Source organism: Microcaecilia unicolor, chromosome 2, assembly GCF_901765095.1.
Source record: "Microcaecilia unicolor chromosome 2, aMicUni1.1, whole genome shotgun sequence".
NCBI lineage: Eukaryota > Metazoa > Chordata > Amphibia > Gymnophiona > Siphonopidae > Microcaecilia > Microcaecilia unicolor.
The window spans coordinates 291170164-291196534 of NC_044032.1; the positions used below are offsets into that span (position 1 = coordinate 291170164).

Genomic DNA, 26371 nt, shown 5'->3' on the forward strand with positions numbered 1-26371 from the left:
ACTTTAGACGCACATTTCCGCTCTTGAAAAGCGGCAGCGTGGTCTTCTATTCACTCCTTCACTGCTCACTACCGTGTGGAGCAGCATTCTAGGTGGGATATCCGGTTTGGACAAGCAGTCATACAGAATCTTTTTACTATTTAACTCAACTGTGCTCTCTGGTCCTTTTTTTTCCTACCAGGAAAAAATTTTTGCCTACTTGCCAAAAATTCATTTATTTTGTGAGCCTGACTAATGAGTCCCACATGTGAGAATATTATGCCTACTTGTCCTTGGAGAAAACTAAGTTACTTACTGTAGCAGGTGTTCTCTGAGGACAGCAGGCATATATTCACATATTCCTCCCACCTCCTCTTGGAGTTGTCTTCTTAACTTAGTACTGTACTGGTGGTCTCGTGCTTTGCATCAGGTGGGAAAGCACCCGAGATTCACAGTGAGGGCACTGCCTCAAAGATTTAAAGTGACAATTCACTTGACTGTCCACATCGGGCTCCATGGATGATGTCACCCACATGTGAGAATATGTGCCTGCTGTTCTCAGAGAACACCTGCTACCAGTAAGTAACTTTGCTTTTCTGTTACTTGTTACAAACCATAGACACCTTGATGTTTTAACTAGTGTCCAGTGGGTTCCATTCAGTCTCCATCCATGGAGTTTACTGTGTGATATCCCCTACATCTTAGTTTGCTGCCTATAGACATACCACTTGAACCATCTTTTGTTTCTGTCCAGATACTAGCTTGGCTTCAGACACCAATGGAGAAAAAGAAGCAGCTGGTGAGGACACCAAAGTGAGCGAGTTAGTAATTCAAGGGTTGACGGAGGAGATGGTGACAGTGCTGATCCGCTCCTGTGTCAGCATGCTTGGGGTTCCTGTTGATCCTGACACATTGCACGCCACGCTGCGTCTCTGTCTGCGTTTGACCCGTGACCACAAGTATGCAATGATGTTCGCTGAACTCAAGAGCACACGCATGATCCTGAGTCTAACCCAAAGCTCTGGCTTCAACGGATTCACTCCATTAGTCACTCTGCTCTTCCGACACATTATTGAAGACCCCTGCACCTTGCAGCACACCATGGAGAAGGTACAGTAACACTCCTCCCTCCAATCTCCTGTTCTTTTCAGCTATGCTGCAACTTGCTGTAAACCATGGGAAATTTAGGAGAACAACATCTCTAATCTAGCTCCCTCTAACTACATGGTACCTTGCAGCATACCATGGAGAATGCGGAGGTGAATCTCCCTCCATCCTTTTCGGAATAATATTGATTGAGTTAAAGTCTCTATCATTCTGCCAGACCAGTCAGATATGTGAGTATGCCACCTAGCCAGTAGGTAGAGGGTAGCAGCTTCCCAATCAGAAAATAACTGTTTAAAGATGTGCAGTGGAGGCTGTAGCTGGTATTCTCTCTCTTTAATTGATGGTACCATATGCTAGTCAGATGCATCAGGATTGATCAGACTCTCTCAGGGCTACAACCTTCTCCCTAGTAGAGTAGATTCCATGCTGCACACACGGGGCAGCAGTTTTCAGGCTGTGCCTCTGGTAGAGTAGGATCCGTGGCTCCTGTGGCAGTGTGTGTGTGGGGGGGGGGGGAGGTTAAGTTTCCATTTCGGAGCAGCTTCCCTTTTCAGGTTCCCAGTTGATGGCCTTGAACGATCCTCAGATTGACTAGGACCTACCTTTAGGTCTTTTTGTACCCTGCTTGAGATGCAGGGCAGACTTTAGCTCAAGGGAATAGAGAACCTTCCTGAATTAGGCCTCAGTTTGTCTGCTAGGCAGACCTCACCTCTTCATTCAGAAGGTAGCCAATAAAATTGCTAGACTTTACCAAGCCAGTTAAAAACAAAAAAACTAATAACCAGTTGAGCAAGGAGTGTTTCTTTTACCTGGCATAAAATAAAAAGTTTGCCTAGAGCTTAGGGGGTCATATCAGAAGAGGCTGATAATTTCTTCCTCCCTTTACCATATCCCCCCCCCCCCCCCCCCCCCCCCCACTTATTTTGCTAATTTTGTTCTCTTGGTTTTTCCTTTCTCTATTTATAGAAAAATTTGAGAGAAGGCACAGTTTTTGGAATACAAGAATAACCTTTTCTTAATTTGAGCTTTTTCTAATTGTGAATTCAGGGCTTTCATCCTTGTTTATATGTAGAAGAGCTTAGGTGGACACCTATGGTTTTCTTTGTAAGGTACAGCTCTATTGAAGTTCTGTGGTTGGCCACAGCATCATCTGGATTTTAGTATCAGCTGGCGCACTTGAGAAAAGTAGATTTGGTTGCCCACGGGAGGCCAGTACACTGTTATGAGTGAGTGCTGTCCCTATCACAATGGGTTTTCCACTACTTCATACTGAGGGGGAGAGTCCTGCAAAGAACAAAAAAGGTTGTTATGGTGCAAAACAAAGGCTGCTTCTATTAAATCCCAAGGATCAGTCCAGATAAATGGACTCGAATTGTGCCTCATAAGCTCCTGTACTTAGCAAGCAAGCCCATATTCTCCATCTCCAGCAGATGGGATAGCAGTTCCTGGGCGCTGTGGTGACTTCTGTGTGGCCTCCTGTCCTGCTTGCAGGTTTAGTTCAGTTTGGGGTTGAGAATATCCAGTGCCTCATGTGTAAACCTAGTGGTCTTGGTCCCTCCCTGCTCCCTCCGTTGCCACTTTCTACCTCTTTCTCAATCTTCCCTTCTCTTTTTCTCCTGCCTCCTGGTTTTGCGAGGCTAGAAGTGTCTGCCTTGCTGTTTTTACCTGAGTTTGTTGTTTTGTGACATTAGGACTTTTTAAAAGTCGGTTCAAGCTGCCTATCCTTCTACCCCTCACGTTGCTTTTGAGGAGCAGCTTCCTAAGAAACAAAAACTTTCTGTTTTGCAGGATTTGGAGACTATTCCTCCTCTGGACTCAGAGGAGGTTTTATGTGTATATTCTGACTGTCCTAGTTCTGCTGATGGGTCTGACTTGGACATTTCAGAGGCAGATGGGGTGATCTTACTGTAGCTAAGCTGTTTTTGAGTTGCCTCTGTTGATTGCAAAATCTTATGGAGGCTTTAAAACTTTCTTCCCCTGCTTCTCAGTCCTCTGCTCCTTCTCCATCTGTTATGTCAAGAACTAAGAGACCTCTTGTATCTTTCTATATTCACGTGGCTTTGCAGGAGCTCAGTGGGAGAGTCCTGATTCTAACCTCTGGGTGGTTCATGCTATGTCCAAATTATATCCCCTTTTTCCATCTGAATTATAGCACTCTGGCTAAGGTGGATGCCCTTAGTACGGCGGTTGCTAAATGTGCCACTATCCCTGTTGAAGGTAGCACTGCACTAAAGGATATGCATGACCACAAGTTTGAGGCTTCCTTGAAGCTTGCCTTTCAACTAGCTGCATTAAATTCTCAGGCAGCAATTTCTTATTTTTTTCCAACCAGGGCTTCTTTATCATGGATTCAACAGTTGTCCACGTTGGACTCGCCTCCAGACTTTCTCCCTTCCCTAGAGGCGGGGGTTGTTTTATTTGTCAGATACTCTTTCTGATATTCACCAAGCATCAGCTAAGGTTATAGACTTGGATGTTTTGGTACTACGCTGGCTATGGTTGAGGCATTTGGGCTGCTGATGTGCAATCCAAATCTCATCTGTCGAAGTTGCCCTGTCCGGAGAAATTACTCTTTGGTGCGGATTTGGAGAAAATTGTTAAAGACCCTTTGGAGATTCCAAGGTCCAGCAGCTATCTGAGGACAATTCTAAGCCTCATCGCCAGGCAGCTAAGTCTCATTTTCGAGAAGCGCTGAGGTATAGACTAGGGAAGGCTAGTGCTTCTGCTCAGAAACCTATCTTTCCTCAGACTCGATCTTCCTTTCGAGGAGGCAAGAAGCCCTTTTCCATTTCCTTAAGAACCTCTTCGCATCCCTCACAATGATAGGGTGAAGGTTCACTCCTTGTACTTAGACATAGGTGGGTGTCTTTCCTGCTTTCACAAGGAGTGGACCGCCATTACTGCAGACCAGTGGGTCCTCAATATCATTCTCCATGGCTACTCACAGATCTTTTCATGCTGTCCCCCTTGTGGCAGCTCTGCAAAAGAGGAGGGCAGTGCTAACTTCCTTAGCCTCTTTAAGGCGACTGGGGGCCATTCAGCCTGTTCCTCTGGCAGAGAGGGGCTTGAGCTGATATTCCATCTATTTTGTATTCCCAAAGAAAGAAGACTCTCTATGCCTGGTTCTGGATCTCAGAGGGGTGAACCGTCTCTGAATGCTGCACTTCCGCATGGAATCTTAAGTTCAGTCCAGCCAGATGAGTTTCTCACCTCATTGGACTTCAAGGAGGCTTATTTTCATATCCGAATTTGGCATTCTTACAGGAAATTTCTCCAGTTTTGCGATCCTGGGAGATCATCTTCAATTCAAGGCCATTCCTTTTGGTCTCACCAATGCACCTCTCACATTTTCAAAAGTTATGATGGCAGTGGTAGCCTCTCTTCACATGCAAGGGATCCAGGTACATCCGATGATTCCATATCATCAAGCTGATCAATCCATAGACTGGTGGGTTGTGTCCATCTACCAGCAGGTGGAGATAGAGAGCAAACTTTTGCCTCCCTATATGTGGTCATGTGCTGCCGGAAACTCCCCAGTATGTTCTCTATCTCAGCAGGTGGTGGTCACACACAGCAGCAGCTCTGGCTAGGCCTCCAAGCCTAATTTTTAGGTTTTGTTGAGTGCCTGGGGTTGAGGGCTCTTCTTGAGCAAGTGCAAACCTGGTGGCGCCAGGTCCCTCCTTTTCTCCCCCCTCCCGCTGGCTCCGTTTGAAAAAAAAAAAAAAATTTTGAACGTCCTTAAAGGCGTTTATTTCGACGTTTATTTAAACGTTTATTGCAGCTACTCACTGGGACACCAGGTCGTTACAGCTCGGAGCGGAAAGCAGGTAATTTTTACCTTTTTATAGCGGGCAGGGGGTTCCCCGATTGATCTCCACGTGGCATATGGCGTCGGAGGGCGAGGGCGCAAAGAGTCGCTCCCCGGATCGCTTGGGCGCTTCTAGAGGGGATGCGGGGGTCTTAAAGTCTGATTCGCCCTTGTTGGGTGACAGTTTCGTGACCGATGAGTGTCCCGGTCCTTCCTCCGGTGTGGCGGTTTTTCCCGCCATAAACGCCCATCCCCCGCTGCTCGCCTCCGCCATCTTGGCCGGCCACGCGGCTCGGACGGCTTCTTCTTGGGCCGCCCTTGAGGTAGGAGACATTAATGCCATGAACGCCCTTAATTTGGGCGACGGCACAAAAGCGGCTAAAGTTAAGCGCCGTTCTTCCCGCGCGGCTCCTTCGCGGAGTGTCGCGCCGGACGCCATCTTGGATGCGCAGCATGTCTCTCCCCCGCTCTTGCGAGCGCCGGTTGAGGGTGCGTCTAGGGCTGTAGCCCAGGCTGCGGAAGTGCACAGTCTGGGGGGTTTCTCCCCCGAGTTTGTTTTGCTGCTGCATCAGGCCTTCCTTTTGCAAAACGCTGCCCCTGCTCCCTCGTCTGGTAAAGAGGTTGAGGCCCCTGGAGGTAAACGCCCTCGGGTTGATTCCCAGGCCTTGGAGGACTTTGTCTCCTCCGATGTAGATGAGGGCAGCGTATCTGAGTTCTCCCAACGGTCCTTTGCGGATTCCTTGGAGGAGACGGATCCCCGCTCGGATGGAGCGGATGACCCCTCTGCAGCGCGGCTCTTTAGCTCAGAGGATTTGCCCAACCTGTTAGGGCAGGCCATGGGCATTTTGAAGATTTCCTCTCTGGAGGACGTCTGTCCCTCAGCCCCTGTTGGCTCTGCCATTATGCTGGGGACGAAGCGCCCGCCTAGAACCTTCCACGTGCATGATGCCATGCACACTTTAATTTCGGCTCAATGGGATGTCCCGGAAGCGAGCCTTAAAGTGGCTAGGGCTATGTCCCGCCTCTATCCTTTGCCTGAAAGTGAACGTGAGGCCTATCTGTGGCCTACCGTGGATTCTTTAATCACTGCGGTGACTAAGAAAACGGCGTTGCCGGTGGAAGGTGGCACGGCCCTAAAGGACGCCCAAGACAGAAGATTGGAGGCGGCCTTAAGGTCGTCCTTTGAGGCGGCTGCTTTAAGTTTGCAGGCCTCAGTTTGCGGCTCCTATGTGGCCAGGGCGTGCCTGACTATGGTGCAGCGGGCTTCCCCCTCGGATCATTCCTTGAGGGCTGATTGGCCGGCCCTGGAATCGGGCTTAGCCTATTTGGCAGACTTGCTGTATGATGTCTTGAGAGCCTCAGCTAAAGGTATGGCTCAGACAGTCTCTGCGCGGCGGTGGCTTTGGCTGAAGCATTGGTCTGCTGACCACGCCTCTAAATCCCGCCTGGCTAGATTGCCTTTTAAAGGCAAGCTGCTCTTTGGGGTCGAGCTGGACAAAATCGTGACCGATCTCGGCACGTCTAAGGGCAAGAAGTTACCAGAGGTCAGGGCTCGGGCTAGTACTCGCCCCGGTACCTCCAGAGGACGGTTTCAGGAAGCCCGTCGGTACCGCCCGGGCAGGTCGGGCTCCTCTGCCCCCTCTTCCTTCAAGAGGAACTTCTCCCCCAAGCAGCATTCCTTTCGCAGAGACCGCCGTCCCGGAGGTGCTCCCTCCGGTCCTCCCCCAGGGTCTCGTACCCAATGACGGGGCCTTGGTCCACGCCCCAGTGCAGATTGGAGGACGGCTGTCCTCGTTTCTGGGCGAGTGGACCACAATAACTTCAGACGCTTGGGTGCTGGAAGTCATCAGAGACGGCTACAAGCTAGAGTTCTGCCAACCCTTAAGAGACGGGTTTGTACTCTCTCCCTGCAAGTCTCCGGTCAAAGCTGTGGCAGTGCAGCAGACCTTGGACAATCTGATCCGCCTGGGTGTGGTCGTTCCGGTGCCAGAAAATCAGCTTGGCAAGGGGCGTTACTCCATTTACTTTGTGGTACCAAAGAAAGGAGGTTCTGAACGGCCTATCCTCGACCTCAAAGGGGTCAATCGGGCCTTGAAAGTTCGGCACTTTCGCATGGAGACTCTCCGCTCTGTTATAGCGGCAGTGAAGGCAGGGGAGTACCTGGCATCCTTGGACATCAAGGAAGCGTACTTGCATATTCCCATCTGGCCTCCTCATCAACGCTTTCTGCGTTTTGCAGTCCTGGGCCGACACTTCCAGTTCAGAGCCCTCCCGTTCGGGTTGGCTACTGCTCCGCGGACCTTCTCCAAAGTAATGGTGGTCATCGCGGCCTTCCTGAGGAAGGAAGGAGTACAAGTCCATCCTTATCTGGACGACTGGTTGATCCGAGCCCCCTCTTATGCAGAGTGCGGCAAAGCTGTGAACCGGGTGGTTGCTCTTTTGAGCTCCCTGGGGTGGATCATCAACTGGGAGAAAAGCCAGCTGCGCCCAACTCAGTCCCTGGAGTATCTGGGAGTTCGATTCGACACCCAAGTGGGCAGAGTGTTCCTGCCAGACAATCGGATTGTCAAGCTTCAAGCTCAGGTGGACCAGTTCCTACTAGCCTCTCCTCTTCGGGCTTGGGACTATGTGCAGCTGTTGGGCTCTATGACGGCCACGATGGAAGTAGTGCCCTGGGCCAGGGCTCATATGAGACCACTACAACACTCTCTGCTGCAGCGCTGGACTCCGATGTCGGAGGATTATGCTGTGCGCCTTCCCTTGGACCCAGCAGTGCGCAAGGCGCTGAGCTGGTGGACGCAGACAGACAAGTTGTCTGCAGGAATGCCTCTGGTGACCCCGGAGTGGATTGTTGTCACGACGGACGCTTCTTTGTCGGGCTGGGGAGCCCACTGCTTGGGAAGGATAGCGCAGGGGCTCTGGTCTCCTGCAGAGGCAAAGTGGTCTATCAACCTCCTGGAACTCAGAGCCATTCGGTTGGCGCTTTTGGAGTTCTTCCCGGTACTGGCGTTGAAGCCAGTACGGGTCCTGTCGGAGAATGCCACGGCTGTGGCCTATGTCAACCGCCAGGGAGGTACCAAGAGCGCCCCTCTAGCCAAGGAGGCCATGAATCTATGCCAGTGGGCGGAAGCGAACCTGGAACAGCTGTCAGCGGCCCACATTGCCGGAGTCATGAATGTCAAGGCGGACTTTCTCAGTCGCCATACCTTGGAGCCCGGAGAGTGGCAGCTATCTGCTCAGGCGTTCTTGGACATCACGAAGCGCTGGGGCCAGCCGAGCCTAGATCCGATGGCGTCATCGGCCAATTGCCAAGTGCCGCGCTTTTTCAGCAGAGGACGGGACCCTCGATCCCTGGGAGTAGATGCTCTTCTCCAACAGTGGCCGACACAAGAGCTTCTCTATGTGTTCCCGCCCTGGCCCATGTTGGGCAGGGTGCTAGACCGGGTGGCAAAGCATCCAGGCCGGATAATCCTGGTGGGTCCGGATTGGCCCAGACGTCCCTGGTATGCGGACTTGATCAGGCTCTCAGTCGACGATCCTCTGCGGCTGCCAGTGGAGCAGGGCTTGTTACACCAGGGTCCCGTGGTGATGGAGGATCCCTCCCCCTTTGGTCTTACGGCCTGGCTATTGAGCGGCAGCGTCTGAGAAAGAAGGGCTTCTCAGACAAGGTCATCGCCACTATGCTGAGAGCGAGGAAGCGCTCTACTTCTACTGCTTACGCCAGGGTTTGGCGTATCTTTGCAGCGTGGTGTGAAGCAGGCTCACTTTCTCCCTTCACTGCTCCAATTTCTTCAGTGTTGGCGTTCCTGCAAGAAGGTCTGGAGAAAGGCCTGTCGCTCAGTTCCCTTAAAGTCCAGGTAGCGGCTCTGGCTTGCTTCAGGGGCCGCCTGAAGGGTGTTTCCCTGGCTTCGCAGCCAGATGTGGTGCGCTTTCTCAAGGGAGTTAATCACCTGCACCCTCCTCTGCACTCAGTGGTGCCTGCGTGGAATCTCAACCTGGTGCTAAGAGCATTGCAGAAGCCGCCTTTTGAACCCTTGTCGAGGGCATCTCTGAAAGACCTGACGTTGAAAGCAGTCTTTTTGGTGGCTATCACTTCAGCCAGAAGAGTTTCCGAGCTCCAGGCACTCTCATGTCGAGAGCCTTTTCTGCAGTTCACTGAGGCAGGAGTGACTATTCGCACAGTGCCTTCCTTCCTGCCCAAGATTGTTTCTCGCTTCCATGTGAATCAGCAGCTCTGTCTCCCTTCCTTTCGTAGGGAGGACTACCCAGAGGAATTCTCTGCTCTCAAATATCTGGATGTGAGACGAGTTATCATCAGATACTTGGAAGTGACCAATGATTTCCGGAAATCGGATCATCTGTTTGTCCTGTTTGCAGGTCCTCGTAAGGGTCTGCAGGCTGCTAAGCCTACAGTGGCAAGATGGGTCAAGGAAGCCATTGCAGCGGCTTATGTGGCCGCGGGGAAGGTGCCGCCTATCCAGCTGAAGGCTCACTCCACTAGAGCTCAGGCGGCCTCGATGGCAGAGGCCGGGTCCGTCTCCTTGGCAGAGATATGCAAGGCGGCAACTTGGGCATCGGTCCATACGTTCTCCAAGCATTACCGCTTGACTGTGGCTGCTCGGGCGGAGGCCCGGTTTGGAGCTTCAGTGTTGCGGTCAGGGATTTCAATGTCCCGCCCTGGGTGAGTACTGCTTCGGTACATCCCACCAGTCTATCGATTGATCAGCTTGATGATATGGAAGGTAAAATTATGTATCATACCTGATAATTTTCTTTCCATTAATCATAGCTGATCAATCCATAGCCCCTCCCAGATATCTGTACTGTTTATATTCTGGTTGAATTTTAGGTTCAAGTTTAGTCTTCAGTTACTTCAGGAGGACTTCGTGTTCAAGTTTTTTCACTTGGATTCTTCAAGAGTTGAGACGAGTTTGTGTTACAGTGAGCTGCTGCATTCCTCTCCCCCCCCCCCCCCCCCCCCGTTTTACGGGGCTGGATTGAGACTTAAATTCTGCCGGCACTCCCTCCCGCTTCGTGCGGCTGTAGGGCAGCTTTGTACCCCTCCCGCTTCGGCGGTGTTAGGGTCAGTCAGCTCCTCCCGCGGTTGCAAGATAAGCCAGATCCCCCCGCATCGGCGGGGTGGTGTCCCTCCCCCGCTCCGCAGGGATGAGCTGGACGGATTCCCCTCCCCCACTTGTGTGGGGATGAGCTGGGTTAATTCCCCTCCCCCGTTTCGGCGGTGGTGAGCTGGGCAGAGTGTCCCTTTGTGGGTGTAATTCTCTAAGCGCTGAGTCCTGCGGATGGAGCTTTGATATCGACATACTGAGGAGTTTCCGGCAGCACATGACCACATATAGGGAGGCAAAAGTTTGCTCTCTATCTCCACCTGCTGGTAGATGGACACAACCCACCAGTCTATGGATTGATCAGCTATGATTAATGGAAAGAAAATTATCAGGTATGATACATAATTTTACCTTAGGCTAATTCGGGTGCCTTCTTATCAAGAGATCCTTTGCAGTACACAGACAGTCCTGTCTCTTCTTTCTGTGTTGGGTTGAGTGGTGAATTACAGAAAGTCATCTCAGCTCCACCCAGATCCTGGAGTTTCTGGGAGTGTACTTCAGTGCCCAGGCGGGGAAGGGTTTCCTGCTTAAACATTGTCAGCTCAAGCTTAAACAGCAAATTCTCAGGCTTCTCGCTCTTCCCTTCCTTCAGGCATGGGATTGTGCTCAGGTTCTGTGGTGACAACTTTGATGTTCTGCCTTGGGCAAAGTTCAACATGTGGCCCCTACATTCATCCCTGTTGAGCCGGTGGTCTCTGGTCTCGATGACTTATGACCAGCTGGTGCCGTGGACACCTCAAGAGTCTGACTTGGTGGCTTCTCCCTGCAGACACTCAGGCAGGGTTACCCTTACCTCACCTCCGATGCCAGCCTCTTCGGATGGGGAGCCCATTATCTCCACCACTCTACATAGTGCCGCTGGTCGATGAGGCTTCGTGGTCCATCAGCAGATTGGAACTTCGAGCTGTCTGGAAAGCTCTATAAGTCTTTGCACCTCTTCTTCATAGGAGGCCGTTGTGCGTGCTCTCGGACAATGTCATAGCCATGTCTTACATCAACAGATAAGTAGGAACAAAGAGTGTTTCTCTAGCCCAGGAGACGTTCTTTCTTTTTTGGTGGATGGAATTGAACATTTCAATGATTTCAGTCTCTTGCATAGCGGGTTTTGTGAACCTGCAAGCGGATTTCCTTCACAGAGTAACTCGGAACCTGGGGGAATGCCAACTGTGACTGCATTTTGCCTCATTTCCACAGAGTGGGGCCTTACATTTCTGGACCTTATGGCATCTGTCTCAATGCGCCAAGTATACAGATTCTACAGTCACTTCAGGGAGAAAGACTCACTAGGAATGGATGCACTGGTACAGCCTTGGCTGTCAGATGGCCTCCTTTACATATTTCCTCTGGCCTTTCGTGAGAAGGATATTGCACTGGATTGTGTGTCATCTCGGGAAGGTCATTCTTGTTGCTCTAGACTTGCCCAGACGTCCTTGGTATGTGGACCTCATCCGTCTTCAATCGCTCCTTGGTTGACTCTTCCTCCACAGACCCATGAGGTAGAAGCAGGAGGGAGTACCTTTTTAGGGCAGGAAAGAATCCCACTCTTTTCTTCTCTCTGCTCTGGGCCGGTGCTGCCACTTTTCCAAATGGCCGCTGAGACTTCCTGCAGCAGTCTCACCTTGAAGTCTCGGTGACCATTTTGAAAAAGCGGCGGCAGCAGGCATGAAAAAGTGGCACTCTTTTCTGTCTCCAAAAGGCCACTAGACCTCCAAGGTGACTGGCTGGGTCTGCACTTGGCTGAGAAGCACTTCTGCCCAGTAGATAGAGATTGAGAACTATTGGCTTTAATATGAACGTATAAATATCCTGTGCAGTCTACATCCCACTGGCATTTCTCAGCCCCTTTGTCTTGCCCCCATCCTTGGCCACCTTTAAATCTAGACTGAAAGCCCACCTCTTTAACATTGCTTTTGACTCGTAACCACTTGTAACCACTCGCCTCCACCTACCCTCCTCTCTTCCTTCCCGTTCACATTAATTGATTTGCTTACTTTATTTATTTTTTGTCTATTAGATTGTAAGCTCTTTGAGCAGGGACTGTCTTTCTTCTATGTTTGTGCAGCGCTGCGTACGCCTTGTAGCTCTACAGAAATGCTAAATAGTAGTAGTAGTAGTAGTAGTGGTGTACACCTGATCTGAGCCCTATAGAGCACTTGGTCCCCTGAAGAAGCTCCAAGAGAGAGTGAAACGGAGAGCCCCGTTGGGAGTGTGAACCTAAAGTTAAGTTCTGACCACTTTATGAAGTTATAATGTGCATATAATAATGTTAAGTTAAGAAGGAAGCAGACTCAGTAACATCAGAAATATTGAGTAGAGAGCTTTTTAAAAAAAAATCATAAAAATTACAAAATTCAATAAAAATAAAAAATAGCACAATTAAAAGCTTATGGCTAGGGAGATGGGAGGTTTTTGACCGACTATATGATTCCAGTTCATAATGAGTAGGCATTGTCTTCTTTGCTTGCCGCTGAGTGAGGACTTTTGAGGTCTTTTCCTCCTTCCCAACAAATGAAAGATGAAATCAATAAGGTTTTCAGCTACCGACTAAGTTTGAGAGAGACACTTTTCAGCAGAAGTTTTTATCTAGTTTGAATATATTTTGTACTGAACAGGAGGAAATGTGATTCTAATCACAATTAACTGTGCAATTAAATTTTTAATCAGTGAGCAGCCCTAATATTAACTAATCTAATCTTGTCTGTGATCTGCAGGATAGCCATTGCTGTAAAAGGTCGCAAGGCTGTAAAAATCAACAGGATAGACTATTTAAGGTCCACTTGAAGCATATCTTTTCTACCTCAGTCTTGTCTGTTCAGTCCTTGGTTTGCATGGATTATGTAGCTCGAGCTGTGTGGCATTAGGTATAGCAGCTCCTGTACTCAAAGGCTGCTTGTAGAGTCAGGATGGCTACCTGTCAGATGACAATGCTCGATATTTATTTTCCTCTCACGCAAAACCATGAAAGCCACAGTGTAATAAATGCAGAACTTTGAGTTCACGGCCGTCGCAACCCGGTAAGCGCAGTAAGCATAGCAGGGGGGTGCCGGCCTCTAGAGGGTGCCACAAGCCATGCTTGCCACTGGCGGGAGACTCGCAGTTCCTGCAGTTAGCTCACGGTCCTCAGCTTCCCACAACAACCCTCCTTTCCTTCCTGCTGCCCTGCGTTTAAAACTTTTATTTTACCTCAAGTCGTGGCAGCAACAGTGAAAGCAGCAGGCTCACCGCCAGCCTTCCCTTCCCTCTCAGTGTCCCGCCCTCGTAGAAACAGGAAATTGTCAGTGGAGGGCGGGATACTGAGGGAAGGGAAAGCTAGAGGCGAGCCTGCTGCTTTCACTGCTGCTGCAACTTGAGATAAAATGAAAGTTTTAAACGTATGGTGGCAGGAAGGAAAGGAGGGCTGTTGTGGGAGAACAGTGCGGGCAGGTGAGGGCTTGGATTGGAAATGGAACTTGGGGGTTGAAAAGGGGGGCAGGTGGGGGCTGGGGTGAGTCACTGAACGTAGATGGGAGGGCAGGGGAGAGAGGAGAAATCGCTGGACATGGAGGGGAGAGCAGATGGAGGGAAGGGCAGAGGAGAATCGCTGGATATGAATGGGAGGGGAGGGGCCGGCAGAGGAGAATCGCTGGACATGGAGGGGAGGGCAGGGGAGAGAGGAGAATTGCTGGATATGGATGGAGGAGAAGGCAAGGAAGAGAGGAGAGTTGCTGAACATGTATGGGAGGGGTGGGCAGGAGAAATGCTGGGCATGGATGGAGGAGAGGGAAGACAGGAAGGAGATGCACACGGATGGAGGGGAAGGGAGAGGAGAAATGCTGGACATGGGTGGAGGGGAAGGAAGACGGAGGAAGTAGATGCACATGCATGGAGGAGAGGAGAAATGCTGGAAATGGATGGAGGGGAGAGAAGACAGAGGAGGAGATGCACATGGATGAAGGAGAGTGGAGAAATTTTGGACATGAGGGGAGGGAAGACGGAGGAGATGCACATGGATCGAGGGGAGAGAGGAGAAATTTTGGACATGAGGGGAGGGAAGACAGAGGAGATGCACATGGATTGAGAGAAGAAATTCTGGACATGAGGGGAGGGGAAGACAAGAGGAAGGAGATGCACATGGATGGAGGGGAAGGGAGAGAGGAGAAATGCTGGACATGGAGAGCAGGAAAGACAGGAAGTAGATGCACATGGATGGAGGGGAGAGAGGAGAAATGCGGGACATGGATGGAGGGGAGGAGATGCACATGGATGGAGGGTAGGAGAGAGGTGAAATGCTGGACATGTATGGAGGGGGGGAGAGGAAAAATGCTGGACATGGATGGAGGAGAGGGATGAAAGAGGAAGGAGATGCATACTGAACAGAGATGGGGGAAAGGGAAAAGAGGAGAAAAACTACATATGGATGGAGATAATAGGCAAAAGCTGAATCCACTCTATACCTCCTCCAGTCAAGTCCGCGGAGTACCCAGCTTTTACCTATGGATGTAGGGCAAAAAATAAAGAAGAAAGGAGGAAGGTAAAGAAATAAATGGAAAGGAAGCCCTGGAAACAGAGTTAAGAGAACAGATAGCAGCAGAATCAGATACTGATCAGAAAAAGTCACCAGATAACAAAAGTAGAAAAAATAATTTTATTTTCATTTTAGTGTTTGTAATATGTCGAATTTGAGAATTTACTTCTGCTGTCTTATTTTGCAGTGTATAGCAAGCAGTGTGTTTCTGTTTTTCTGGTATTGTGCTGCATGCAGAGTCTGCGTGTGTGACTGCAAGGCCAAGTGTCTGAATAGGGATCTGTTTGTTAGGTTCTTAGATTTTGATAACATATTGTTTCAGATTTGGCAAAACTGTTCTCCTAATTCCTGGTCTGTATGCTAATTTGGTTTGTCATTTTGGGTATACTAGAGCTGTAACAGCTTACAGAAATTATTTATAATAAAAAAAAATGTTATTTTTCTTCTATACTGGTGTAATATTTTTAATGATGCCTGTTTATATTTCTCAGAGGACAAGCAGGCTGATTGTTCTCACTGATGGCTGACGTCCACGGCAGCCCCTCCAATCGGAAACTTCACTAGCAAAGGCCTTTGCTAGTCCTCGCGTGCCCATGCGCATGCGCGGCCGTCTTCCCGCCCGAACCGGCTCGTGTTCGTCAGTCTTCTTTTGTCCGCGTTCGGTACGGTCGTGTTTGCGCCGTTCGCGCCCCTTAAGTTGAACCTCGCGCTTCTTTAAAAAAAAAGGGGGGGGATTTCGGAGAAAGGCCTTTCGGTCTTTTTCCCCTTCCCGTATTTCCAGTTTTTGCCCCGTTAAGTTTCCTTTCGTTTTCGGGGTAGGCCCTTTTGAGGCCTCGGGTCGAGTTTTTTCTCCCCCTCTTTTTGGTGCCTTACCGCAAGTTTTGATTTCGCCGGCGTGATTTTTCCGCCCATGTCATCGAAGTCTCCCAGCGGCTTCAAGAAGTGCACCCAGTGCGCCCGGGTAATCTCGCTCACTGATAGGCACGCGTTGTGTCTTCAGTGTCTCGGGGCTGGGCACCGCCCGCAGGCCTGTAGTCTTTGCTCCCTTTTACAAAAAAGGACTAAGGTAGCGAGATTGGCCCAGTGGAACATGTTGTTCTCGGGCTCTTCGTCGGCAACAGCACCGGCAGTATGGAGTGCATCGACGTCGGCAGCGTCAAGACCTCCAACCTCGGCATCGACTGCATCGAGACATCGACCCTCTGCATCGTCGGTACCGAGACATCGGAAGGCTGCGTCGGCGTCGGTGGTACCGGGACCTCCACTAGTGCTGATGTCGTCAGACGGAGGTGCTTCGACTGGAGTGCAGGTGAGGGCTGTCCATTCCCCTGCTGGTGGCGGTGAGCCTTCGGGTGGGTTTCCCCCTACCCTGAGGGCTCCTGCGGTACAGCCCCCCCGAGACCGACCTTCTTCGGCCTCGGCCCCGAGGAAGCGACGGTTGGATTCTACGTCCTCCTCGTCGGTACCGGGAAGTTCCGGTGACATGCTTCGTTTGAAAAAGTCAAAGAAGCATCGACACCGGTCTCCTTCCCGTGTTGGTACCGAGAGCTCTGGGTCGCCGAGGGAGTCGGCACCCAGTAGGCATCGGCACCGGGAGGACCGCTCACCTTCTGTTCAGGAGGTGTCGATGCGCTCCACCTTGGACAGCCCGGAACAGACTCTGACTCAGCTTCCATGTCTTTCTCCACAGCCGCCCTGCACGAGAGTCTCCGGGCCGTTCTCCCAGAGATCCTGGGAGAGCTGTTTCGCCCTTCCCCTCTGGTACCAGGGGTGCTTGCGCCACCGGTACCGTCGAGTGAGGCGCCGGCTGGCCCCTTGCCCGGGGTGAGGTCTCCGACATCGGTGCCGCTTGCGATACCGACTGCGGCCGCCTCCCAGGAAGGCTCCCCGACGACGTCGGCGGAGGGAGCTTCGCCGGTGCTGGCGAGGGAGTCTACCTCTCGACGCTCCCACCGTGGCCGTGTTTCCACGGAGTCAAGCCGGGCACGGCTTCAGACACAGGTTCATGAACTTGTGTCTGATACCGATGGTGAGGCCTTGTGGGAGGAGGAGATCAGGTATTTCTCTGACGAGGAGTCTGATGGCCTTCCTTCTGATCCCACTCCCTCCCCTGAAAGGCAGCTTTCTCCTCCCGAGAGTCTGTCTTTTGCGGCCTTTGTCCAGGAGATGTCTACGGCCATCCCCTTCCCGGTGGTTGTGGAGGACGAGCCCAGGGCTGAAATGTTTGAGCTCCTGGACTACCCTTCTCCACCTAAGGAAGCGTCCACAGTACCCATGCATCATGTCCTAAAAAAGACATTGCTGGCGAACTGGACCAAGCCTCTAAGAAATCCCCACATTCCCAAGAAGATCGAGTCCCAGTACCGGATCCATGGGGACCCAGAGCTGATGCGCACTCAGTTGCCTCACGACTCTGGAGTTGTGGATTTGGCCCTAAAGAAGGCTAAGAGTTCTAGGGAGCATGCTTCGGCGCCCCCGGGCAAAGACTCTAGAACCTTAGACTCCTTTGGGAGGAAGGCCTACCATTCCTCTATGCTCGTGGCCAAAATTCAGTCTTACCAGCTCTACATGAGCATACACATGCGGAACAATGTGCGGCAGTTGGCGGGCTTGGTGGACAAGCTCCCTCCTGAGCAAGCCAAGCCATTTCAGGAGGTGGTCAGGCAGCTGAAGGCGTGCAGAAAATTCCTGGCCAGAGGGGTATATGATACCTTTGATGTCGCGTCCAGGGCCGCTGCTCAAGGTGTGGTGATGCGCAGACTCTCATGGCTGCGTGCCTCCGACCTGGAGAATAGGATCCAGCAGCGGATTGCGGACTCGACTTGCCGTGCGGACAATATTTTTGCAGAGAAGGTCGAACAGGTGGTAGAGCATCTCCACCAGCGGGATACCGCTTTCGACAAGTTCTCCCGCCGGCAGCCTTCAGCTTCTTCCTCCACAGGTAGACGTTTTTATGAGGGAAGGAAGAGACTGTTCCTTACTCTTCTGGTAAGCGTAGGTACAATCCTCCTTCTCGACAGCCTGTGGCCCAGGCTAAGCCCCAGCGCGCTCGCTCTCGTCAGCAGCGTGCGCCTCAGCAAGGCCCCTCGGCTCCCCAGCAAAAGCAAGGGGCGAGCTTTTGACTGGCTCCAGCAGAGCATAGCCGACATCAACGTGTCAGTGCAGGTGCGACCTACCGGTCTGGGGGAGGTTGAAAGTTTTTCACCAAAGGTGGCCTCTCATAACCTCCGACCAGTGGGTTCTCCAAATAGTCCGGCAAGGATACACCCTCAATTGGCCTCCAAACCTCCAAATTGCCCACCGGGAGCTCAGTCTTACAGCTTCCAGCACAAGCAGGTACTTGCAGAGGAACTCTCCGCCCTTCTCAGCGCCAATGCGGTCGAGCCCGTGCCATCCGGGCAAGAAGGGCTGGGATTCTATTCCAGGTACTTCCTTGTGGAAAAGAAAACGGGGGGGGGATGCGTCCCATCCTAGACCTAAGGGCTCTGAACAAATATCTGGTCAAGGAAAAGTTCAGGATGCTTTCCCTGGGCACCCTTCTCCCCATGATTCAGGAAAAAGATTGGCTATGCTCTCTGGACTTGAAGGACGCCTACACGCACATCCCGATACTGCCAGCTCACAGACAGTATCTGCGATTTCAGCTGGGCACACGTCACTTCCAGTACTGTGTGCTACCCTTTGGGCTCGCCTCTGCGCCCAGAGTGTTCACGAAGTGCTTGGCTGTAGTAGCAGCGGCGCTTCGCAGGCTGGAAGTACACGTGTTCCCCTATCTCGACAATTGGCTGGTGAAGAACACATCTGAGGCAGGAGCTCTACAATCCATGCTGATGACTATTCGCCTCCTGGAGCTACTGGGGTTTGTGATAAATTACCCAAAGTCTCATCTTCTCCCAGTACAGAGACTCGAATTCATAGGAGCTCTGCTGGATTCTCGGACGGCTCGTGCCTATCTCCCAGAGGCGAGAGCCAACAACTTGTTGTCCCTCGTCTCGCGGGTGCGAGCGTCCCAGCAGATCACAGCTCGGCAGATGTTGAGATTGTTGAGCCACATGGCCTCCACAGTTCATGTGACTCCCATGGCCCGCCTTCACATGCGATCTGCTCAATGGACCCTAGCTTCCCAGTGGTTTCAGGCTGCTGGGGTCCTGCCCACGAGTTTTCTCAATTCCCTGTATTGGTGGACGATTTGGTCCAATTTGACTCTGGGACGTCCTTTCCAAATTCCTCAGCCACAAAAAGTGCTGACTACGGATGCGTCTCTCCTGGGGTGGGGAGCTCATGTCGATGGGCTTCACACCCAAGGAAGTTCGTCCCTCCAGGAACGCGATCTGCAGATCAATCTTCTGGAGTTACAAGCGGTCTGGAACGCTCTGAAGGCTTTCAGAAATCGGCTGTCCCACCAAATTATCCAAATTCAGACAGACAACCAGGTTGCCATGTATTACATCAACAAGCAGGGGGGCACCGGATCTCACCCCCTGTGTCAGGAAGCCGTCAGCATGTGGCTGTGGGCTCGCCGTCACGGCATGGTGCTCCAAGCCACATATCTGGCAGGCGTAAACAACAGTCTGGCCGACAGGTTGAGCAGGATTATGCAACCTCACGAGTGGTCGCTCAATTCCCGAGTAGTGCGCCAGATCTTCCAGGTGTGGCGCACCTACTACTACTACTACTATTTAACATTTCTAGAGCGCTACAAAGTGTACGCAGCGCTGTACAAACACAGAAGAAAGACAGTCCCTGCTCAAAGAGCTTACAATCTAATAGACAAAAAGTAAAGCATTTAAATTTAAAATATTTAAGCAGTCAAGCACAAGAGAACAGTCACAGAAGGACAGAAGATGTTGAAGGGTGGTCAGTGTGATTAGGTGTAACTCTGGTTGGAGTAGTGGGAGAAGGTGATAGAAGAATAGAAATGGGTGAGGTAAAGTAATGAGTGGGTTGGTAGATCTCTTTGCATCTCGAGCCAACCACAAAGTCCCTCAGTTCTGTTCCAGGCTTCAGGCCCACGGCAGACTGGCATCGGATGCCTTCTTCCTGGACTGGGGGGAAGGTCTGCTGTATGCTTATCCTCCCATACCTCTGGTGGGGAAGACTTTGTTGAAACTCAAGCAAGACCGAGGCACCATGATTCTGATTGCTCCTTTTTGGCCGCGTCAGATCTGGTTCCCTCTTCTTCTGGAGTTGTCCTCCGAAGAACCGTGGAGATTGGAGTGTTTTCCGACCCTCATCACATAGGACGAAGGGGCGCTTCTGCATCCCAACCTCCAGTCTCTGGCTCTCACGGCCTGGATGTTGAGAGCGTAGACTTTGCCTCTTTGGGTCTATCAGAGTGTGTCTCCCGCATCTTGCTTCCAGGAAAGATTCCACTAAGAGGAGTTACTTCTTTCTATGGAGGAGGTTTGCCGTCTGGTGTTGACAGCAAGGCCCTAGATCCTCGCTCTTGTCCTACACAGACCCTGCTTGAATACCTTCTGCACTTGTCTGAGTCTGGTCTCAAGACCAACTCTGTAAGGGTTCACCTTAGTGCAAATCAGTGCATACCATTACCGTGTGGAAGGTAAGCCGATCTCAGGACAGCCTTTAGTTGTTCACTTCATGAGAGGTTTGCTTTTGTCAAAGCCCCCTGTCAAACCTCCTACAGTGTCATGGGATCTCAATGTCGTTCTCACCCAGCTGATGAAACCTCCTTTTGAGCCACTGAACTCCTGCCATCTGAAGTACTTGACCTGGAAGGTCATTTTCTTGGTGGCAGTTACTTCAGCTCGTAGAGTCAGTGAGCTTCAGGCCCTGGTAGCCCAGGCCCCTTACACCAAATTTCATCATAACAGAGTAGTCCTCCGCACTCACCCTAAGTTCTTGCCAAAGGTTGTGTCGGAGTTCCATCTGAACCAGTCAATTGTCTTGCCAACATTCTTTCCCCGTCCTCATTCCTGCCCTGCTGAACGTCAGCTGCACACATTGGACTGCAAAAGAGCATTGGCCTTCTATCTGGAGCGGACACAGCCCAACAGACAGTCCGCCCAATTGTTTCTTTTGATCCCAACAGGAGGGGAGTGGCTGTGAGGAAACGCACCATATCCAGTTGGCTAGCAGATTGCATTTCCTTCACTTATGCCCAGGCTGGGCTGGCTCTTGAGGGTCATGTCACGGCTCATAATGTTAGAGCCATGGCAGTGTCGGTGGCCCACTTGAAGTCAGCCACTATTGAAGAGATTTGCAAAGCTGCGACGTGGTCATCTGTCCACACATTCACATCTCATTACTGCCTGCAGCAGGATACCCGACGCGACAGTCGGTTCGGGCAGTCAGTGCTTTAGAATCTGTTCGGGGTTTAGGATCCAACTCCACCCCCCTAGGCCCATGGTTTATTATGTTCCAGGCTACACTCTCAGTTAGTTGGAAAAATTGTTAGGTCAATCTCAGTTATGTCCTCACCGTTGCGAGGCCCAGTTGACCATGTTTGTTGTTTTGAGTGAGCCTGAGGGCTAGGGATACCCCATCAGTGAGAACAAGCAGCCTGCTTCTCCTCGGAGAAAGCGAATGCTACATACCTGTAGAAGGTATTCTCCGAGGACAGCAGGCTGATTGTTTTCACAAACCCGCCCGCCTCCCCTTTGGAGTTGTGTCTTCCCTTGTCTTTGTCTTGCTACATATGAGACTGACGAACACGAGCCGGTTCGGGCGGGAAGACGGCCGCGCATGCGCGGTGCGCGAGGACTAGCAAAGGCCTTTGCTAGTGAAGTTTCCGATTGGAGGGGCTGCCGTGGACGTCACCCATCAGTGAGAACAATCAGCCTGCTGTCCTCGGAGAATACCTTCTACAGGTATGTAGCATTCGCTGTGCTGTGGCTGATAAAAGGTGTGTGGCTACAGTAGGGGTGGGGCCATAGTGCTCCTGCCCTTGGATGGGAAGGGGTGCTGACTAGTTGGCTGCAAGAGGGTGCCAGAAACCCTAGCACCAGCCCTGCTTTGGTTCTGCCCAGTAAGTGGGTGGTAAGCCTCCCTTCAGGGTAGTTCCATTAGGTGATTGCCTACAAAGTTACTGCTAGGGTGGACCTATATAACAGCATTCTAGTGGGCCCTGGACATCATTCAGAATGATTATTGCCTGGAATTTCTCTCTTAGGCCTGTTTCCATTTTGTCATTCAAAAGGTCTGTGCCCTGAAAATGGCAGATACAAATCAAGGTCAGGTATACACAAAACGTAGCACATATGAGTTTATCTTGTTGGGCAGACTGGATGGACCGTGCAGGTCTTTTTCTGCCGTCATCTACTATGTTACTATGTAAAAGGCTTATGACCAGTGGTGTGCTGGTAAATGTTTAACAGGCTCTCTCCTCGGTCCCCCTCTGCGCCCCCCCCCCCCTCCAAATCGCAGAGCTGGCTATAGCCGGGGAGAGAGCCTGGTGGGGAGGGGACAATGCATTCCGCCAGGAAAAAAAAATTAAATGATCCCAGGTCCAATCTAATTCATGTTTAATGTGCGATAAAATGCCATAAATAAGTAAATATAAACTTTTAATGTTGAGCACCTGATTCTCAAAGTGAACATATTCCAAACACTATAATGAAAATAAAATGATTTTTTTCTACCTTTGTTGTCTGGTGACAGTTTTTCTGATCATGCTGGCCCAGTATCCAATTCTGCTGCTATCTGTCCTCTTAACTCCGTTTCCAGGGCTTCCTTTCCATTTATTTATTTCCTTTTTTCCTTCTTCATTTCTGGTCCTCAGCTTCTGCCTATTTTCTTCATCCATGTGCAGTTTTTCTCCTCTCTTCCTTTCTCCTCAACTCATCTCCTTCCTCACTCTTCCCTCCCCTCCATCCATGTCCAGCATTTCTTCTCTCTCCCCTCCTCTCCCCTGCCCTGCATGCACCCATACCTAGTGACCCTCCTCTCCCCTGCCCTCCATCCACCCATGTCCAGCAGTGATCCTCCTCTCCCCTGCCCTTCATCCACCCATGTCCAGCAGTGACCCTCCTCTCCCCTGCCCTCCATCCACCCATGTCCACAGTGACCCTCCTCTCCTCTCCCCTGCCCTGCATGCACCCATACCCAGCGCGACCCTTAGTTCTCTCCTCTCCCTCCACCCATGTCCAGCGACTCCCTTCTCTCCCCTGCCACCCCCTCCCGAGTTGTCAGCGAATTCTCCTCCCTCCCTTCCTCCGTATCCGGTCCCTCACCGACTCCTTGTCCTTCTAATTCTTCGGGGCAGGCAATCTTGCCTGCCCGCTGCCAGCGCTGACTCTCCCCCGCTGCCGATTCGCATTTCAAAATGGCCGCCAAGACTTCAGCAGAAGTCTCGCGAGGCCGCCTCTGGAAGTCTCGGCGGCCATTTTTAAAGCGCGACTCAGCAGCGGGGTAGAGTCAGCTGGCAGCGGGCAAGCAAGACTGCCTGCCCCGAAGAATTAGAACAAGGAGTCTGTGAGGGACCAGATCCGAAGGGAGGGAGGAGAGCCAGAGCCGGCTTGCGATATTTAACAACCGGCTCGCAAGTCGGTAGAAAGATTAACAACCGGCTCTTGCGAGCCGGTGCGAGCCGGCTCCAGCACACCACTGCTTATGACATTTCTCCTGTTTTCATCTTGGGGAAATATTTCCAATTAACGGGTTTGCCTTTGTACTTTCATGTTATCACTACTCAAAGGACCTTTGTGCAGGGAAGGTTTTGTGGTACACTTGTATCTGGATGATTGACTGATCAGGACTAAGTCAGATTAAGAGAAGTGGAAGGCCATGTTCAGGGAGATTCAGGTCTTTGTTCTTTACATAGTCCATTATCCAACTTAGTTCTGTCAGGCTGCTGCCATTGTTGCAGTATCTGCAGGCTCGCTTGGATACTAAGGGGAGCAGCATCTTGTCTCAGGAGTGAATATCAAAGTTGCTCACTGAAATCCAAAGCTTTCTCAGAGATCTCCTAACGTTTGGGATTCTCTTCAGTTGCTGAATTTCAGTTGTAGGTGCCTTAGAGCTCGTTCCCTACTTAAGGCTCATGCCCTAGGTAAGGGTCTACATGTGATCTATTTAGCAGTTCTTATTGACTCATTGGTCTCTCTAGTCTTAGAACTTTAAGTTTACAGTGCTATATTCCCTAAAAAAAAATCTTTCAGTGGGAATGGTGGTATATCCTCCCTCCTCTCTCCCCCCTCCCCCCAACGCCCAGTTGAGTTGTGGTCATGTCTCATGTCAGAAACTCACTTGCTCGGGGATTTTTGCCCAGGGAGGAAGTCTCATGGTTCATAAATAGACTTAAAATCAGGTCTGGTTGATTTTAATACAGTTCCTACTCCTAGTGAAGGGAGAAGTAGTTTGGGTGCTCTTGGATAATGCTACAGTGGTGGCATATGTAAATAGACAGGGAGCTATGCAAAGCATTTCAGTAGCCCAAGAGGCAAAGCTCTTGAGTGGAATGGAATCTCCTTCAGCTCTGATTTTTGCATAGTGGGAATAGAAAATATCCAGGCCAACTTCCTCAGCAGAAATATACTGGATTCTGAGGAGTGGGAGCTGGGACAGAGCTTTTAAGAGAAAGGTAGTCCACTGAGGAGTTCCTCACATGGACCTGATGACAGCACAAGAATGTCCGGTCTGATTGTCCATCATCGGAAGAAGTTAAGCATTATGAGGCGTCAATACCCTTATTCAGCTGTTGCCAGTGTATAGGCTGCTTTGTTTCCTCTGTGGCCTCTCATAGGCAAAATTCTCTGAACAGATCATTGCTTATTGATGGTTATTTTGGTGGATCCAGAATGGTTAAGGAGACCAGGGTATATGGATTTGATGAAGTCTCTCCCCTTATGCCCCTTTTTCATGGCTTAGTATAGAAAGGTTCTATTTGGGTAGAAAATCCAGCTCCATTCTGTCTCACAGTATTGTCCTTGAAAGGATTCACTTGCGCAGGAGGACATATTCTCTTCTCCAGTGGTAAGTTGTTATTTACTGAAGGTTTAGTTGGCATATATTTGGGTTTGGCATCTGTTAAAAGGATCTGGCACTCTTGCTCTAGCAAGATGTTACAGCCAGGATATTCTTGGAATTGGAAGTGCAGGGATGTGAAGCATGGAGGAGGATTTTTTTTTTTTTTTAAACAGGACTGGGTTGAAGCTTGAAAAACTTTTTGATAGTGTTTCTGATGGGGCAGAGATGTTAATAATGAAGACTCCTGTATGCTCTGTTTGCTTATTATACCCACAATTGTTTCAGGGTGATTTTTCTTCCAGTTGATGTGAATCGCCTTATCATGGAAGGTTTCCGATGAGGAGGCAGAGGTGTTAAACGCACCTATTGCTGAGGAGGAGGTAGAATTAGTGATTAAATGAACCGGTGATACCATAAGCCCTCAGCACTCCAAACAGATAGTGCTGAGGGCTTATGGTATCACCGGTTCTTTTGCGACGGCGGTTAGAGCCCTGTATGCGGATCCCCAGGCGCAGATATATGCGAATGGACTACAGTCAGACTGGTTTCTGATAAGGAGAGGTACGAGACAAGACTGTCCACTGTCACCACTTCTTTTCATCCTGGCGCTGGATCCTCTTTTGAGAGAGATCCAAAATAATGTAGATATTCGAGGGGTCGTGGTCAGAGAATATAATTTTAAGACAGCTGCGTTTGCAGATGACTTGTTAGTGCTAATCACAGATCCAAGGCGTTCTCTGACGTACCTCATGGAAAGTTTAGAGGAATATGGGAATTTTTCGGGGTTCCGACTGAATCTTCTGAAATCAGATGCTTTAGCCAGCACTGAAGAGCTTAAGCGGGAGTGGGAGTATAGGTTTCCTTTAAGATGGGCGCAGGGGTCTTTTAGATACCTGGGAATACAACTCCCCATGGATATCAGACAGATTCATGACCTAAATATCACCAAGCTCTTAAAGGACACAAAAGAACAATTTTCTCGGTGGTCAATGCTGCCTGTGTCCCTCATGGGATGGATACAGTTATTCCGCATGATAGTATTCCCGCGCTGGCTCTATGTACTACAGACATTGCCGCTGCGGCTGGTAAAGCGGGAAGTGGTGGCACTTAGGAGACTGGTGGTAAGGTTCTGCTGTGCTGGTAAAAAGTCCAAGATGAAATGGCAATATTTAATGGGGAACTGGAGGAAGGGGGGGTTAGGAATACCGGATATGCGTGTGTATAACCAGGCATGCCTCTTGAGGCATCTGCGGGATTGGATCTTGGGTACAACCACATACACGGATGTGGGAATGGAACGAGCGTATTTCTGTCCCTGGCATCTGAACTATTTATTACATGTTAAGCGGAAAGGAAAAATACCTGAAAGAATTAGAGACAGTATGCTGCTGGGACCGTTGTGGCATATGTGGAGGGAACTATTGCAAAGGTGGGGTCAGGATCCGGCCTTTAGCATATTATTACCACTAGCCGGAAATGATGATTTCACACCAGGTAGAGAAAATGTAGTATTTTGCAAGCTACAGGAGCAGGGAGTAGAACTGTTAGAAAGCTTTCTCCAGGAGGATAGTACCTTGATTTCATTATCTGATTTCCAGCAAAGATGTTCCGGGGGCCTAGCGGAGATCTTGGCCTATCATCAACTATCCTACTATGTGCATAGCCAACCAAAAGAGAGGCTGTCCCTTAGATTTGGGAGACAGCTTCGGGAATTTCTGGAGGGAGACACATTGGGTCAGGTCTTGATGTCCTGGTTTTGTAGGGAACTAGAGAAAGGACAACAGCAGAGGCAGGTACTAGAGGTGGCTGTAAAGTAGAGCGCCGAAGCACAGCAACAAATCTCTGAGCGTCACATAAAGCAATCATTGATGGGAATACCGAGGGTAGTTCATAGTGCGGAATTACAAGAATGCCAGTATA

At 50.5% G+C, this 26371-nt stretch overlaps 1 protein-coding gene across 1 annotated transcript in view; it reads left to right on the forward strand.

Annotated features, from left to right (window-relative positions):
* HUWE1 (HECT, UBA and WWE domain containing E3 ubiquitin protein ligase 1) overlaps nt 1-26371 on the forward strand; it is a 1034695-nt gene that overhangs the window by 590160 nt on the left and 418164 nt on the right. The window contains 1 exon segment of the mRNA XM_030194273.1: nt 734-1089. Coding sequence (XP_030050133.1) covers nt 734-1089 — 356 coding nt within the window.